We start from the raw sequence: 18551 nt of genomic DNA on the forward strand, positions 1-18551 counted from the left end.
TTTACTTCCTCACACAAGATGTCATAGCTGTAGAAGGAAATCATCAAAGAGAACTTGAAAGGACTTTACACTATGCCTCATGGTCAGTCGGTCATAGTCAGGAAACTTCGGCCAGGTTAACGAAGGTCGAAGTATTTTGATTCCAATAAAAATATGTAACCCACCTCTAGCTTCAGCATATTTCCTTGTAAGTAGATGTGACAGTTATTTTTTATTAATTTTAGGTGAAAAATGTTTGTTTTAATGTAAATGGAAATGAAATTTCTTGAAATGGTTAGGTTCCAGAAGAACTTAAGAAAATGGTTCAGAAAGCACAAACCAAGCGGAAAGTGTAGCTGTAATGCGACAATATGAAAGAGATTATTAAGATCAATACCAAAACAAAACACCTCTTCAAAGCTTCTAATGACGCTTCTTTCCTATTGTAGGGTGTTTCAAGGCCTTTGAGATCCCTAAGCACCGCCCAGCTGATGAACGTGTCCAGCGGCTCCCAGGCCTCTGTCATTTCCAACATAGTGCTAATGAAAGGCCAAGGCAAGGTAGGGCTCTCTGTGATCTTGCACACACTGGCTCCGTAAGTGCTAAACCAGAAAGTTTAATGTACTTTTATGTGTAGAAAGAAAGGTGTTTGGGTGTGTGCATGAAACCGAATAATATCCACTTCTGTGCCATAGGGATTCCCTAGTCACCTTTTGTAGGAGCATAACACCAGCCACATAAATCCCAGCTACGCCTGTATTAGTCACTGTTTCTCCTCTTTTCTTCGGCCAACTCCAGCGTCTCCTCACACTTGCTTCTTTCACAGTTTTGAAATGAAAGTTTACTGGCAGCCAATTTTCCCTTTTCCTATGGTGGAGATATAAATATTTTATTTTTGTCAAAGCTGTTCAGCAATATTTCTACACACAGCAAAGCAATGTAGCTTTAAAACTCCAAATCACGCCTATTTATGAGCGTGATTCAAAACTGGAATAGGAAGACATCTGTTTAAGTGGGATAGAAGTGGTAATTAAAGAGCAAGAAAGGTGCTGTAAAGAGGCGTTGTTATGGAAACTCAGCAAAAGAAAATTGTCAGAAATGCACCTGGTTTTCCTTCATACACCTAATTTATTTCATCAGCCAAGGTAAGTTTTAACCGTGGCTCCATTTTACTTGCCACTAGTATCACATATTGGGGTCCATTATGATGTCGGGCGGATTGCCTCCGCCAGGCTGGCGGTAGCCACCGCCGGCCTGGCGGAGGCAATCCGCCCGACATCCATTGCCAAATTCCCCCCCGCCATATTAGGATGGCGGGGGACCGCAGCGGTGAAAATCACCGCCCGCCTGTTTTCCGCCCCGGTGGCCTTGCGGCCGGGGCGGAATATGTTTAATATGGTGGCGGTGTCTGTTAGACACCGCCAGCCATATTACAATGCGCATTCTGGCACGCCTTTCCGTGGCGGCAATGCCACCACGGAAAGGCAGGTGGAGTCCCCCTGCAGGGGCCGTTGCGGGCCCCCAGGGACTCCGTGGGGGTGGGGGGTGCACATGGGGGGTACCTATGGTACCCCCCTGCATTTCAATGCACAACATAACAGGCACCTCGCGGTGCCTGTCATGTTGTGCATTGAAATGCACAACGTGCATTTTTAGCATTGCGGCGGGCGGTGCTTTTAGCACCGCCCGCCGCAATGTTAAAAATGCGGGAAGCGCCCGCCTCTGTGGCGGGCGCATCTTAATATGTACAACGGGACCCCCGCCCTTATGGCGGGTGGTCCCATTCACCGGTAGGACAAAGTCCGCCCGTCATCCTAATGGACCCCATAGTGTGGTTAATTCACGGGTTGTGTGAGGCTGGGTACTGGATAAAGAACAATAAGGGCTCTATAGACAGGGTTAGACCATCTTTGGAAATGTATTTTTGGTATGTCACTTGTAACCGAGTTACAGAGACACGGCTACATAACCGATCGAGAGCCATAGTGTAATTCCTTGCTGTCCTTTTGGCGCCATAGAATGAGAGTCAGTGTATATGTAAATGAGAATAGGTAGACGTCACTCCCTTTTCCATTTCACTATTGAAACTCATGCCTTACAATGCGACAGACGAACTGCTTCGTAGATGTACTGTTTGCCACTGACTACCCGAGAATGCAGAATGAATGTTTGTGCACGACTTGAAAGACTGCGGTGTTGGGGAGAGTATGTTGACGCACTTAGATACCGCCTTGAACTATAATTATGCCCTCCTTTCCACAGCCAGGCAAAGATGGTTAATCAACCCTCTTGCGTGCATCTCACAGGATGTTAAAACCTTTCCCAGCTCGTGTTGTTTGAATTAACTAAGGTGAATGAATTCATAGATTGAGTGGAAGGTAAGTAAACACAGGCGGTAGATCAGGATTCTACCATGTGCTTAATCTCCCGTATCGGAAGCGTCAGAAGCCCTGGGTTTTAACTAGATTTGAAGGAGTAGCTCTATAGATCAGTATATCATCATTCTAAATCAGAATCATTTTCAAAATATGAATCTATGAGAACTTCCATAAATCTGCGATAAATGTATTAAAGAGGATTCAGAGATTACATTGTGGTTGAAAATTAATTTACTGTGCCGGAAGGTCACTACTCTAATTGCTCACCTGTCCTCCCTCATCCTATTTTACGTTAAATGTTACTAGTAGCCTTGTTCTCAATGTGAGTCTAGTAAAATCAATCAGTTATGGTGACTTCCTAATGTAACTACTCTGAGTACATTTATGCTATTCCCTAATATGGCAAAGGTCCCTATTCACAAGTTCATGCGTATACCTACATCTACACCTAGGTGTAAATGTCCTTATGGATTGAATCATCATTTCCACGCGATTCATAGATTTAAACCTAGATGTAGACTTATGAATTTCCACGCCCTCAAGTGAGGGGTAGTAGACTCCTAGAATTAAATTTACGAGAATAAAGTTAATTATTAGTAATTTCCACCTCTTTGTTGAAGTCTCTGCCAAGAGGGCAGATATCTCCCTATAGAAAGTATTAGGGTCTTTTAAGAGAATGTATTTGAAAACGAATCTAAAATAAATATAATTTAAAAAATATATTTATTTAAAATGTATTTACTAACTCCTATTCAGCAAGGACTACAACGGTAACAAGAGATAGCACACTTACACTAAAACTTAACATATTTCTAAATGTTACATTTTTAAATGTTTTTAATTTTATTAAAAAGTAAATCAATTAATGAAAATTTTAAACATTCCTGACCACACCCCTAAAAGAATCATTTGTTTTTAGTGTGTTGCAATCTTGGATGTAAATTATGTATTATTTTATTTGTGATTTAATTTAGAAAATATATATGTAATTTACAGTTTATATGTATATTAAAACAGTAACATGTAGACATTTTTAATAAAAAACTATACAACAATAAAAATAAAATGAATTTAAATGACAATTTATTTAAATTGTTATTTAAATGTAATGTATATGTTTCCCTCTGTGTCTCAACGTCTCCATTGATTTCTTTGGCCGTGAGTTGGTGTCAGTGGTTAGCCAAGTGTGGGGGTTGGCATAGTCTAAGGCTATGCTCAAGTGCATTTAAGCAGGTTTTGCTGCTAATACTACTGTCACAGATTTAAATATAGAGGAACATAATTGCAAGACTTCTGCACCACCAGAGCATCACCTGTATTTTACGCTTCATGGCTCACAATGCTGGGCCCTATTTACAAGGCCACACAAAGCCGCCCTGCGTGGCTTTTCTTGGCCTTGTAAATATGGCTCCCTTTCAGGCATTACTCTGGGTGAAAGGGGGGTTCCATGTGTGTTGCTGTGGGTGTTCCAACAGAACACCCATGGATTCTGATGCATTCCCAAATTTACAAGATTTTGTAAACCTGGGAATGCAGCAGATTCTAATGCCTCCACAGGGGAGACGTTTAAGTGGTGCAACGAGGACAAATACCTTTATTTCTACTCGTTATCTGCTCTTTCTATGGAAGGAGGAAAACAACATCAGTGTTTGTTTTTTGTAGTGTAGTTCCTATCTTCCCAATAGGCTCTGCGCATTAGAATAATACCTACAGCAGTAAAGGCCTAGGCCAGACGTTAACTAGGTCTACTACTGTCGATACTAGACTTAAGTTTTGGGTTTGCCAGCGTAGCTCAGAGTTCGCTAGAAACTTTCTCGAATGTTCAGGAAAGAATTAACTCCCCTGATTAGACAAGAAGGGATTTAGTTTCTGACAACCATAGAACATGACAACTTTGCTCTCCCCTAATCAAGAGTGTATCTCCAGAGTCGTGTGAGCACAAGGCAATTATTTTACTCAGTCAGTACGTGCATTCTTAGTCTCATCAGAATGTAGAGAAAAGGAAGAGACGGGCGTGTTCAATAAAAAGGTGTTATTTATTGATCAGTCTCTTTTCTCGTACAAGAGAAATGGATCGATATTATTGCAATACTTATAGTTAAGTAAAGTGCATACATTAAAAGCAATAGTATAAAATAATACTGTAAAAACATTGATATGGTTTCTGAGCCATATGATGTTTAAAATGATTAAAATATATTTACATACACATATACATTTGACTAAACGTACTCAACTGGTGTTTCTAAATACGCCTACCCCGTGTACCTGACCTAAGTCTAATGCGTGGGCGGGAATAGAAAGTTACAGTTTAAGTTAAGTTTGTTTTTGCCAAGTGAATAACTAAAGAATTCTCTGTGAGGGGTTATTCAGTTCTGTACCTGGAATTTAGGATGAATGAGGAATGGTATCTCTTTCTCTGTTCTCGATATTCCAGGCCGCCTGCGAAGGCTGCCCGAAAGCGCCGGTGCTGGGTCTCTCGGCAGGAGATAGCAGCGCGTCTCTCAGCGCGTCAGGAAGGCGGGGCTGCTGCCAGCGGGGTCTGCTCTGCTCTCGGCTTCGGCAAGTATGGCTGCTCCGTCTCGTCACCACGCGTGTGTTTGCATAGGGCAAGATCGGCAATATTTATACCTTAAAGGTGCCGAGATTGACGTAAGGATGGACATAGATACGTCAATAAAGATGTCATACGACTTGCTCGTTAGCACATTCTTTTACTGAAGTTCTCTGTGAAATCAAAACAATGGCCGCACGGATTTTCCAGGTTGTCATAGGTTTGATTTGTTATGAGAACGTCGTATGCCTTATCAGGGGCTGGAGGAATGTCGCTTGTCTAATTAGATCTCAAGCGTTATGACCTAATCAGATAACACGTTCCTGTGCCGTAGTGTGACTGCGTCAGATAACGGTATCTGCATCATGGGGGCTTGTCTTGCCTCATGGGCTGACTGTTAGTTAACTTGATAGTTAGTTTAACCAGAATAGGGTCAGGAATAGGGGGATCAATTCAGAACCTATAGGAATACATGACACCCACTCCACGCTAACTATGGTCATATTTACTAATCTATGCATAGTATAACATAGTACAACATACTATAGAGTATAGTGTATACCTTACCACCCCAAAATACATAAATGCATTTTGAAATTTTCAAATATACTGAAAAATTGCAGTCATATATTTTGTATGCACTCAAGCTATGAATTAAACGCTAAAGTAAACACGCATTTGTATACATTATTGCTTATTTGGTATATGAGAAATACACATGAAATGGCTCTTAATATGGCTATACAGAAAGAAAGTTCGAGACCATTTCATCACATAATAAAATGTTTGTCAACATACCAGCGGGAAACTAAAGTTTATAAAGTATCCAAAAATAGAAATCTTAGTTCTCTTGGAATAGTTTCTTACTTTAAGCAGAAGATAAGTGTCCCGAAAATTTCGTAAAACATAATTTGGGGCTGCTAAAAAATTGCTGTCCGTGAACTGGTGGGAAAAATTGTTCATGTGACTTTATTTTTAAAGTTGAAGGCCGAATTCAGGGAACGCCGTGTGCGAGCTTGCTCAAAAGTCTCTATTTCTGTTCTGGAGAGAACATCATATCATTAAGGCTTTCGAAAAAACTGTCAACAGCTTCATGGGAAAGTTCCACTAAGTCGGAAATAGGTGTAACCATGCATTCGTGCGCATGATTGTCTCCATTGACATTCTGATTCGCATTGCTGACAGAAGGTCGTACCTGTTCGATGCTGCTTTCATCTTGAACTTCACTACTCTTCAATCGTAGTGGTGAAGATTCCACGAATGCCGTCATCAGGATTGGCAGCCTTTGAGGGCAGCACAAAGCGTGAACCTTGGTAGGAACCAACAATGTATCTGCATCCACTGGCGCATCCGATTGTAGCGTCAGACAGGTGTCTAACACGCATTCTTCTCCGCATAGCAGACACCTCAATACAGGTAAAACACACCTTTGCCACATTGGTCGAAATGATGGAAACCAAGTCATGTTCAGGTCTCTAAGCCGGGAGAGTCCCAGGATTTTTGATATCCGGTCCCGGTATCCAATGGCTAGGATTGTATCTTCCATTGTCGCGAGAGTTTGATCTGTGACATGGGTTGCCATAACGAAAAATAAGGACTAAGAATAGGATTCCTGCAATTAGTCCCAGGATCAGGGGAAGTCCGCCAAAAATCGAATGGACGAAATCTGGAAAAATACCCAGTATGGCTTTGAATGGTGTTAATGCCATCGAAAATACTGTCTTAAATACCTTTGAGACCCCTGTGGTATCAGAAATATTTAAGATTTCGCTCAGGATTTCCGCGAAATGTACGGGGGAATTAGTTGATAATAATGTATGTATCTCTGCAGTCGTCCTTGCGACTTGTAGATCATACGTTTCTTTTGATGACGAGAGCCTTGTAGGCGTCTGAAGAAGCACTGTTTTCATTCTGCTTAAAGTATCTATTCGAATAAAAGTAATTTTCAAATCGGGCCATGCCCTTGCCTCCCTGTCTGGGAAGGAGCTGGGGAACAATGAGCGTCCACAACACTTGACCTTCGCAGTCGTAGTTACTAGATAATGAGTCCCGGGCATAAGACTACAACATCTGCGGTCTACAATAAGAATGTAAATCCCATTATAGAGTCTTTGAAAGAATGGTTCTATTTCAGTTGCAGGTGCGCCTTGCTGGTGACATGAAAGGTTGTATGAATTCCCTTCACAGGCTCCATGCAAACTAATTCCGTTACACAGAAGCGTGCCGCTTAGTGACATAGCACAATTGTTGCCACTAAGAAACACTTTCTGTCCTTTATTACTGACACATGCATGTGAATAGGGCAGGTTCCATGTTGTTTTAAGGTACCCCTTTCCCAATTTCTCGTACATGCCAGCCTGTATATATTTTTGGCAGTATTGAAACCTGAAGGTTGAGATTGGAATATTTATGATTCCGTGTATTATCCATTCACTGACAGGTCGTTCTGACATTGTCATTGGTAATCTTTCTAGTTTTTCAATGCTCAAGATTGTATAATCAGCACCCTTTTGCGCCATACCGATTTGTCTATCAGTAAGGTTAAAGATTTGGAATAGTGACGTTGTGTTGATTAAACGCCAAGGCACATAGCCTGAACGCAAATTTTGTAACGTCCAGCCAAGCTGTACAATAGAACGCAATTGTGACTGACCATGTTGTAATAACAGTAAGTCTTGCGATAATATATCGATTGCTGAAGACACAATGCTGTCCAATGAAAAAATTCTGGAGGACAGAGTCATTAACCCATTGTCCACTACAGAAAGTGATTTTTCCAAAATAATACGGTCAATTTCCCGTATTCTCTCTGCTGTTTCAATTTGAGTAACCTTCCAGGCCTCATTGTATGCTGCATATACAGAGGCTGCTATGAAACGCTTTTGACGCTGTTTGCGTGGTCCCAAAGTGAAATCACGCAAGTCAGCACCATCAGTAAGTAAAGTTAGGTGTTGCTTAATTTCTGCCAGTGTGGAGGTTTGTAGCCATTGAAGGCATAATTTGCCCACACTGTAGGTTGTTATTATCCCTGGGTGATGTCTTTGGGGATATCTTGGGTCTGGCCTGGTCATTTTGAACCCCTGTGTTTTATTCAGGAATCTGTCTTGACAGTTATTTGAATCTGTGGGCCAGATCAACCACTGTTTCCAATCAGGATGTGTTCTGTTTTGGTTTAATATATGGTTTACGTCTATCTCTTCATCTGTATCAGAGCTATTGCTAAACATTGTTGGCTTTGGAATAGACGGTTTATTTAAATCTTTGATTTTGGCTAAGCCAAGACAGGTGGTTTGTTGAACAGTGTCATTTAAAAATATCATTTGTTCTGGGATCATGCAGGCTCTAAACAAAGCTTCTATACCCTGTACTTGCCATTCTTTTGTACCCCAAACACTTTTCAAATCAACATTTTTGTCCCAATAATCAAATCCAAAAGTATTCATTTTTTCAAAAAATGAGTCTGAATATAACAATTTTGTGTTGGTTATCATCGTTTTCATCCCTGTCTTGTTTGACAATTTAAAATAAAATGTTTCAGCATTACTTGTGTTAAAACCTGAAAAATATGAATATTTGTCGTAAACGGTTCTTGAGCTCCCTTTTGGAGGTGTTGCACAATGTTCCCATTGATTATAATTTAAAACATTTCTAGGTTGTGCAGATCTATGTAAAAAGTGATTACCATAGTGGTTATAGCAATACATACTGTCATAATTTGTAGAACCTTGCAAATAATCATGTTTGGTAAATTTAGCAGACATTACTAAGTCAGACATCATATTATTAATGCTTTCGAAGTCCCAATCATCAGCAAATGAGTTCGGTTTTGCAAAGTCACTCAAGGAGATCTTAATTTGGTGTGGATATTTCAGGATCTCGACCGGACCATAAATTTCATAGTCAGTGTTGTCCCAGGCTACCCCACCAGGTATCGGATTGGCTGTGAAGTTGGCTGAAGAAAGTTCTCTTTTCTCGACGTGTGAAGATGTGTGTGGTTTGAGGACCAAGTTGATGTTCTGACTTGCTGTGTCCATTTTAGCATATTTTCCCTCAATGAAGCGTCCCAAAGTAAGTACCATGATGAGCCAAAGTATGAGGATAAATGCACCAAAACCCACCCAAAATTCAATCCATGGAGAAATTAGATATGTTTCTTTCAGTTGTTTCAAAAGTTCTTTAGCTTTATCTTTAAAGGCTTTTGATGATGGCTGTGTCTTTGATTCACTGAAGCCTTCAGAGGAATCATCAAAGTTTATGAAGTAACCGGATGCAGTTCTGTCAATTGTTCCAATTGGTTCAGGATTTTTGTTTCTTGCATTGTCACTTGGTACTTCAGTATAGATTGGTGTGTCTCTGCTAAATGTTTTTATTTGGGTTTTCAGAGGTCTGAGTTCTATTGCATTGTTGCATAGTCCTTGCTGTTCTTCTGTAGGCGTTTCGAATGTGATGAGCCTCTTCGTTAGGACCTCTGTACTGGTAGCAAACCTTGGTGTTCTGCTACTTATTGGGAGTCCACTTGGCCTACTGTTTGTTATCGGCCACATGTTGTGGTTTTACCAGGTCGATGGATACAACTCGGTTCTCCTTTTTTCCAGCAAGTGGCGGTAGTACAACTGATCTTGTCCCGTTGACAGACAAGACAGGAACTGCTTTTCTGTAAGAAGGCCCAAATTCCTTCTTTACCGCGATCTTCTCCCTGACTAGATCCCCGACTTTTGGAATCCAGACAGGTCTTGCTGGGACAGGTGGTGATTCTTCAGTGGTTGTTGGCTGTTGTTTCAACTGTATGTTGCTCAGGTCTTTTCTTGTTTTGTTTAAGTCCTGCAAAATAGCAAACGGTCTTTGACATCAAAGCTTTTTTCTTTAACCACTGAAGTCTGACTGTCGAGGTCAGAGATAATCATTCTAGTTCCAAATAATAATTCGTACGGACTGAATCCCTTCAGAGAATTTCTTGGCAAGTTATTTAGACTACGTTGGACACTTATTAGATGTTTGACCCACCCAGCTCCCGAACCTAATACCTTTGCCGTTATAGATTGCTTTATGTCACGGTTTTTTCTTTCAACAATTCCGTTCCCCTCAGGGTGAAATGGACAAGAGTACCGCAATTGCACGCCCATGCTGACCATGGCCTCCTTATAAGCCCGAGAGCTAAAAGCAGGACCATTGTCCGAATGCAGCATGCCAATTGCGTATGTGCCGATAAAGACTCGCAAATCTTTTATAACAGTTCTGGCGTCAGCCGTTCGCTGGGGCCACATCCATATGAATCTCGTGCATGAGTCCACTGCAACCAAGATATATTTATAGTTATCATCCCTTTGTAAGGGACCGCAGTGGTCTAGATAAACACAGGCTAATGGTTTATCCGAGATTAGAAGGGGCGTCTGCGCTGGACGTCTCACCGTTGATACTTTCATTCTTTGACATATTTCACATTCTAGAACATAGTTCCTTGTTTGTCTTCTCATTTGTGGCCACCAGTATCTCTGTTTTAATAATGATACTGTGGCTGAGACGCCAGCATGGATAGAAGCAAGCCCTTCGTGTGCCGCTATTATTAGTCCTAACCTATGTTCCATGTTTGGAATTGCCCTATCCCCCACTCCAGGGATTCGAGCAAAAGGAACATTGTTTGCATCAGTTATGTATGAGTATTTTACTGGAAAGCCTTTAGGGAGTGGTTCTATCGAATCCTTTTCTGAAGCGCTGACAGCTTGTAATATTTCGCTGTCTATTTTTGTTTTTGACCGGGTGACGGCAGCTACGGAAGCCGTTTGCACAGCTGCCTTCGCGGCCTCATCAGCCAATGAATTCCCTGCAACGTGAACGCCATCACGTTGATGACTCAGTGTATGTATCACGTGAGTCTTTGGTAGTTCTTTTTGTAAAAGAGCTACTTGTTCCCAGAGCATTTTATGCTTGATTGTGCCACCTTTCGCATCCTTGAAACCGTTCTGAAGCCAGATCTGCAAGTATTCATTGTAAGACTGAACGCAATAATACGAATCGCACACTATGAGTGTGGGGAATTCTCGATCGGTATTTTCAAGCGCCATCTTGAATGCTAGTAGTTCAGCTCGCTGAGCTGTACAATCTCCTAGGGATTGTGTTTTAGTGAGGGTTGGTTTAAATTTCCCTTCGTGCCAACGACCTTTAACAATCGCGCACGCAGCACTGTAAGCTTGTTTATCCCCTACTGCGGGTTGTGCTGATCCGTCTGTATATATTATACAGCCGTAGTGATCTAGAGGCAGAATTTCGGTTGGCGGAGGACATTCAAATTCATATTGGAGAAATTCTTGTGTTTTTAAGTAAGGATCAAATTCGTACACCACGTCTGTTGCAGCAAGAGAGTTAGCCCATTGTATCCATCTCGGATGGAGTGCTTTAGCATTTGGAATGCTTGCCTTTGTTACCGCCTCTAAGGCTGGTATTGGTGTCACGATTACTATTCGTTTACCTTGTGCCAGGGCTTGTTCTTTTGCTATAGCTGTCTGTGTTGCTGTAAGAATTTTTTCCGTTGGGCTAAATTTCATTTCAGCCTTAGTGTACAAGTGTGATTTGAATGCAATTGGTACCTTTTCTCCCTCATTAGAGGTTAGGTATGTGAATCCGCATCTCCCTGGGATGACTCGAATCACAAGATTGCGTGTGTTATCACGTGTTTCTAATTTTGTTTTAATTAGCATGTCTGTTTGTAAGGATCTCAAAATTTCTGTGTGTGTTTGAGTCCAACAGGATCTTTTAAAGTCTGGTTTAATTAGATCATAAAGGGGTTTGACCCTTTCTGCGTAATTTGCAATGTATGTTCTTCCGAAATTTAGGAAACCTAGAATCGACTGTAAGTTTTTTAGTGTTCTAGGTGCTTGGAGTACGGCACATTTCTCTAGAAAATTGTCAGCCAGGCTTTTGCCTTCACTTGATAACTCATATCCTAAGAATAGGACCGTCAGATGGGCAATTCTGGACTTTTTAAAGTTGAATTTGTAACCCTCTGTAGCGAACCCAAGTATTATGGTGTTCACTCTTTTCAAGTGAGTCTCCAAGTCATCATCTGTTAAGTAAATGTCATCGACATAAGATAATGCTTCATCATCATATAGTTGTAGTAATTCTGTTACTCTCGCTGAGAATACCCCCGGGCTGTTCTTGTACCCCTGGGCTAACTGACAGAATTGTTTTTGAGTGCCATTTACTGAGAATGCAGTTAAATATCTGCTCTCTGGTGCTATGTTTTGACAAAAGAATCCATTGGAGATGTCCAAGGTAGTTTTGTATTTTTTGCGCACTATGTTATTCATTAGTGCAGCACTGTGTGAGTTTTGCACTGCAAAAGTTTTGCAACATGTGTTAAGGTGTCGGTAATCCAAAACTAGACGATATGAATTGTCTGGTTTGGAGACCGGAAACAAAGGATTGTTCATTTGTGAGGTGCAAGTTTCAATCACCCCCTGGTATTCTAGCTGATCTAGTATTTCATTTACCTGTTTTTTAGCTTCTTGCTTAATTGGGTACTGCCTTTGTGCAGTTGGTTGTGATTTTAACTGGATTTTGTGAGGAGGAGAATCCTCATCCCATCCTACATGATTTTTATATAAAGCAGGTGCTAGAGCCACTGCCCACTTTCTGGCAAGTGTATATTTTTTATGAATCGGGATTTGATTCGAGAAGGCAGGCATAATTACTTCTTCGCCATGAGGGCACTCCCTGACAAACTCTGGTGGCCAGTCTTTTTCAGCTAGAAGGATGTCATAACCCTTGGAGAGGTTATCCCAAAATAGTCCCCTTATTTTTCTAGTCTTATCTCCCTCTATACGTAATGTTATCTCGTATATCTTGTGGGGTTTGCTAACTCTGGTGTCTGCAGTTTCCACTTGAAGATATTCATTCGTGTCCACTGTCTCCAGATGATTCATAAGGACTTTGCGAGCTATGCTCACTTCTGCTGCGCTGTCTAGCATTGTCTGAGCCCACTCTCCGTTTTTCAGTTGTGTCCTCAGTATTCTCGGCATTGTTAACTACCTTGATACTGGCTACCTTCTTTTTTGGAAATTGTAATTTCTTTTTTAGTTGAGCAGGTTCCTTGTCTTTGGACTTGGCGTGCTCTTCTCTTTGTTCTGATCGTCCTCTTCTTTCCGATTTCTGCGAGGAAGTCTGAAAAGATTGAGAGGGACGTGTATCAATGTCTTGATATCTATCAGGTTTTTTAATATTATCCCTATTTCTAAGGTTATATCTTTTCCCAGAGGGGTCACTCTGGGGTGACCTGTGTCTTTGGTTCGGAGATTTCTCTCTTCGCCTAGGAGACCTTCCTCGGGACTGGAATTTCTTTTCTTTAGGATTGGATTGTTTGTTTCCATCCCAGTTCTTTTTTGGTGAATTATTATTAAAAAATATTTTTTCAGGACTTTCAGTCAGTTGCGGTTTTACTGGTATTCCACCTAAACTATCTCTACCTAGTTCCTCATAGGATTTTTCTATGATTCTGGCAATTTCAGCTGGTTGGTCTGCTATATCTGTCTCTTTTAACCTCTGGCGGATCGCCACGTTTGCTGCTTCACCTTTTATGTTGGCTAATAATATAGCCGAGACCTGCTTGAAGTCTTTCAGTAATTTCATACCAAGAGTTAAAGCAGGCTCTGGACCGTATTCGTCTTGAATTTGTTTTAGCACATCTGGTATCACCGAAATGGATGGAACACCGTGCGTTTTTGTGTAGATGGAAGCAAAGACTGTACCCCAAGTGTCACAGTCCTCAATGTGTGGTGCGATTCCCATTGGGAGACAGATAGTCAGTATCCTGTGTTTTTCTAATGGGGTGGTGTCAGGAAACACCGCCTCTATTTGGGTGATTTTTTGTGCCAACCAGAATGGTATTTGTTCCCGTTTAGCCGGTACTTTACCTAGGCAGGATTGGATGTTCTGTGGTGTAATTTTATTTGTGTTCCCCTGGTGAGGGGTCAGCTGTGGAAGTTTAATCGCTGGCTGAATTGTTGTAGTCCGCATAACATACTGTACTAATTGTCTATGAATTTTTAGTAATTGTTTTAGCTGTATTAACAGCTCTCCTGTAGACATTCCTTCGATGTCTGGGTGTGGTGTGTATCCGGCTAAGACCGGCCACGTTGCTCCTGGTCTACCTAAAGGACCGAGCCTTGTAATGTGATTATTATGTTTTAGGGCGCCATCAAATAAGAGCAAATGCTCTTGAAATTTGAGTGGTACTTCCACCTCCTCGAATGGAGTGTAAATGTCAGGTGGTACCTCTATTTTGTAATAGTGGAAGTACTTTGTTACAGCATTTGCTGCTGGAAAATGTATCCATGTATAGTATACCTCTGTCTGCCGATATTCGTGTGCCTCAATTACGAATATGACTGTGCCACCTCTAGGTGTCAGTCCATTTTCTATAAGTTTTAGAGTTATAGATCTCCTTTTGATGACCGGGATGAGTATTATATCCGCGTCTGCTGCTTGCATGGTAGCATCAGCTGCTGCGAGTTCAGTTGCTAATCTAATTGCCTCTCTTTCATCCTCATTGTCTGACATTTTACTGTCCAAAAGGTTATTTTGTTTGTTTGCAGATCAGGTTTCTTATGGAAACAGAGATTAGATGCACAATATTTTGGAACTGTTTATCCTTCAACGTTGACTATACCAAGAACCATACATAGGAGTTCCCTCCTGCGAGGTTTTGGAGGATATAACCTTTCACCCACTCCAGACGTCTTTGGAGTATTTGGGAAAAGGGGTCTGAATGAGAAAGCACGACTGAGTTACTCTAAATGTCTTACGTTAGTTTTATCGCCCTTTCCAAACGCGTTGGGCGCCATGTAGTGTAGTTCCTATCTTCCCAATAGGCTCTGCGCATTGGAATAATACCTACAGCAGTAAAGGCCTAGGCCAGACGTTAACTAGGTCTACTACTGTCGATACTAGACTTAAGTTTTGGGTTTGCCAGCGTAGCTCAGAGTTCGCTAGAAACTTTCTCGAATGTTCAGGAAAGAATTAACTCCCCTGATTAGACAAGAAGGGATTTAGTTTCTGACAACCATAGAACATGACAACTTTGCTCTCCCCTAATCAAGAGTGTATCTCCAGAGTCGTGTGAGCACAAGGCAATTATTTTACTCAGTCAGTACGTGCATTCTTAGTCTCATCAGAATGTAGAGAAAAGGAAGAGACGGGCGTGTTCAATAAAAAGGTGTTATTTATTGATCAGTCTCTTTTCTCGTACAAGAGAAATGGATCGATATTATTGCAATACTTATAGTTAAGTAAAGTGCATACATTAAAAGCAATAGTATAAAATAATACTGTAAAAACATTGATATGGTTTCTGAGCCATATGATGTTTAAAATGATTAAAATATATTTACATACACATATACATTTGACTAAACGTACTCAACTGGTGTTTCTAAATACACCTACCCCGTGTACCTGACCTAAGTCTAATGCGTGGGCGGGAATAGAAAGTTACAGTTTAAGTTAAGTTTGTTTTTGCCAAGTGAATAACTAAAGAATTCTCTGTGAGGGGTTATTCAGTTCTGTACCTGGAATTTAGGATGAATGAGGAATGGTATCTCTTTCTCTGTTCTCGATATTCCAGGCCGCCTGCAAGGGCTGCCCGAAAGCGCCGGTGCTGGGTCTCTCGGCAGGAGATAGCAGCGCGTCTCTCAGCGCGTCAGGAAGGCGGGGCTGCTGCCAGCGGGGTCTGCTCTGCTCTCGGCTTCGGCAAGTATGGCTGCTCCGTCTCGTCACCACGCGTGTGTTTGCATAGGGCAAGATCGGCAATATTTATACCTTAAAGGTGCCGAGATTGACGTAAGGATGGACATAGATACGTCAATAAAGATGTCATACGACTTGCTCGTTAGCACATTCTTTTACTGAAGTTCTCTGTGAAATCAAAACAATGGCCGCACGGATTTTCCAGGTTGTCATAGGTTTGATTTGTTATGAGAACGTCGTATGCCTTATCAGGGGCTGGAGGAATGTCGCTTGTCTAATTAGATCTCAAGCGTTATGACCTAATCAGAGAACACGTTCCTGTGCCGTAGTGTGACTGCGTCAGATAACGGTATCTGCATCATGGGGGCTTGTCTTGCCTCATGGGCTGACTGTTAGTTAACTTGATAGTTAGTTTAACCAGATTAGGGTCAGGAATAGGGGGATCAATTCAGAACCTATAGGAATACATGACATTTTATGCAGGAGCGTAATCTCTTCCTGCACAAAACCAATCATCCCTGCAAAGGATACACCCTTGTACCATGGTACAAGGGTGCCTGTGTTGCCGCTAGTGTGTTCTATTGCTGTAAATATGACTCATCCCTGCACTTTCCTAATGATGCAGCTCGGAGTAGCAAGATGACTTCCAGCACTGTGATGCGTCATTTTCTAGTATATATGTCCCCTAGTTTATGAATTGCAACTGTTTTACAATTATATGGGTTCATTTTTTTGTTGGAAACAGCTATCTTTTGTAGGGTATTGCATCAGTTTTTTTGTCTGCACTAACCTATTTTTTGATGACCTCATTTTTGTTGGCCTGAGGCAATTTACGCCTGCTAATCAGTGTTAAATGCTCTCCCTTTTGAACATGGTAAAATAGGCATACACCTAAATGGCACATTTAATTTACTTATAAGTCTCTAGCATATGCCACTAGATGTACCTAGGCGAAGGTGGAGGGGAAGGTTGTGGCAGTACTTGGAGGCGAGGTAGGAGAAGGAGCGTCCTCTGCTGTGGCTTCGATGTATGCAGGGAGAGTGAGCGAGGGAGGCAGAGTGCAGGTGTCTGGAGCGCTGATGGTAGTTCAGGTGGTGGTTGATGCATCCTGGTCCTTGGTCATGGAGGCATGTATCCGCATCTTGAATTGACATCTTGAAAGTATTTATGTTAGATGCAGCCCATGACAGGCCACATGTTTTTAAACTTGGCTAAAAAGGGTTTCAGACCCCCCCCCCCCCCCCCCACTTTGTTCCCTGTAATTATCAGTCATTGATCATTCAGGCTGCCCTAGAACACAAAAGTGCTTTCCATTTCTATTTGTTGTTCGAAGCATTCGCAGATAAGTGCTGAAAATACTGCTTTAGATGTCTGCTTATTTTTGTACCGTCTGGGACATCACAATAATGAGTTGTCTACCCTAATCATAAGACTGGAAGTTTGTTGCAGGATCAGCACATTTTTATTTCTTCCACCCTTGATCCCTTATTAATGCCATAACAGCAATAGTTTAACTTATATCTGAAACCCTATGCCTCCGTCAATAACAAGCTCAGTTACTTCAACTGTCTGGGAATGCACCCTGCATGCAGACAACTCGCTCCTCATTTTTGCCCTTCACTTTCACGCTCACCCTGCACTCATAGCGATCACAATGCACTCACACTGATCACCATGCACTCACACCATTCACCCCCTCACTCTGCACTTGCAGTGATCACTCTGCACTTGGAACGCACTTGTGCTGTTCACCCTGTACCTCGCCCTGCAGTCACACAAGCACACTACTCACCCTGCGCTTATGTGATACTTCAATCACCTGTCCCCCTCACTGATCAATCTGCAATGTCGCTCAAACAAGCCCATCACTAACCATGCATTGATTCATCCCACTCTGCACTTACATCCACACCCAAATTCATATGGTCACCTCACTCACTCACCCTGCAGACACTACTCTTACCCTACTCTCACCCTGTCGCATCGCTCACTGTGCACTCATATGGGCACTCCTGCCACCCACACAGCGCAGAGGGTTAATGTGCCTGCTACAAAGAACGTGTACCATGCAGATCACAGAACTGAGTGTGAGTAAACTATGAGCAGAGCTATTAGAAAATAAAATGTTTGTCAGAAAGGGGCTATAGAGAGATGAGGTGCATCGTTGGTGAGTGGTAGTGAGGGAATTAATGAAGAAAGAGGAAATGGGGGGAAGGGTCGCCAAAAAAGACTGTTGCACAGTGTGCAACCAATGCTAGGGCCAGCCCTGGCTGGGAGTGTTAGCCCCCCGAAGTACAGGTCTTGTTGCTCCCCTGATCACAGCATCCGTCATACGCTGCGTTTAACATAAATTCTTTCAAAGGGCAAACCATCAGCCCCACATTTAGAAAAGAAATGCAGCAAGTTTTATATAGTGCAAACCCAACCCAAAAGCATTGGAGCAATTTACATGATTTATTTATTTATTTTGTATGCATGCGTAGAATAATTGATTTGCCGAGAATCACAGTATGTTAATCTGACCGAGACTCAAAACCCATCTCCTAAGTCGGCAGCTCTAGCATTAAGCTACAACCTCTACCACAAGAGCGGAATCATTTCCAATATTACATACAACTTTATGCAACTAACAACCATTGAGAAAGCCAATAGTCCTGGCTCATGTACTTGTAATGTTACTTGTATTATATATCTGGATGCAATGACAGAAGAAGACTAATATTAGTCGGGCGGCACACTATGCTAAACACAGATTTTTATCTTAATTGTGTTTAAGCCAGGCCCTTAATTCCATCGGTCACGCCCCTTTTAGAGATCCTCTAGTTTTTTCATCCCACTTAAAGGCCTGGTCTACACGTGCGGTCGGGTTTTTGGCGCACATAGCCTTGGCTGCAGCGCAC

General features: G+C 41.8%; 1 protein-coding gene across 1 annotated transcript in view; it reads left to right on the forward strand.

Moving 5' to 3' along the window:
• Positions 1-18551, forward strand: part of IL16 (interleukin 16) — a 534450-nt gene that overhangs the window by 218305 nt on the left and 297594 nt on the right. The window contains exon 5 of the mRNA XM_078683325.1: positions 429-539. Within this exon, the coding sequence (XP_078539451.1) occupies positions 429-539 (111 nt within the window). The remainder of the gene's footprint in view (positions 1-428; positions 540-18551) is intronic.

This window comes from Lissotriton helveticus, chromosome 3_1 (genome assembly GCF_964261635.1).
Source record: "Lissotriton helveticus chromosome 3_1, aLisHel1.1, whole genome shotgun sequence".
NCBI classification, from domain to species: domain Eukaryota; kingdom Metazoa; phylum Chordata; class Amphibia; order Caudata; family Salamandridae; genus Lissotriton; species Lissotriton helveticus.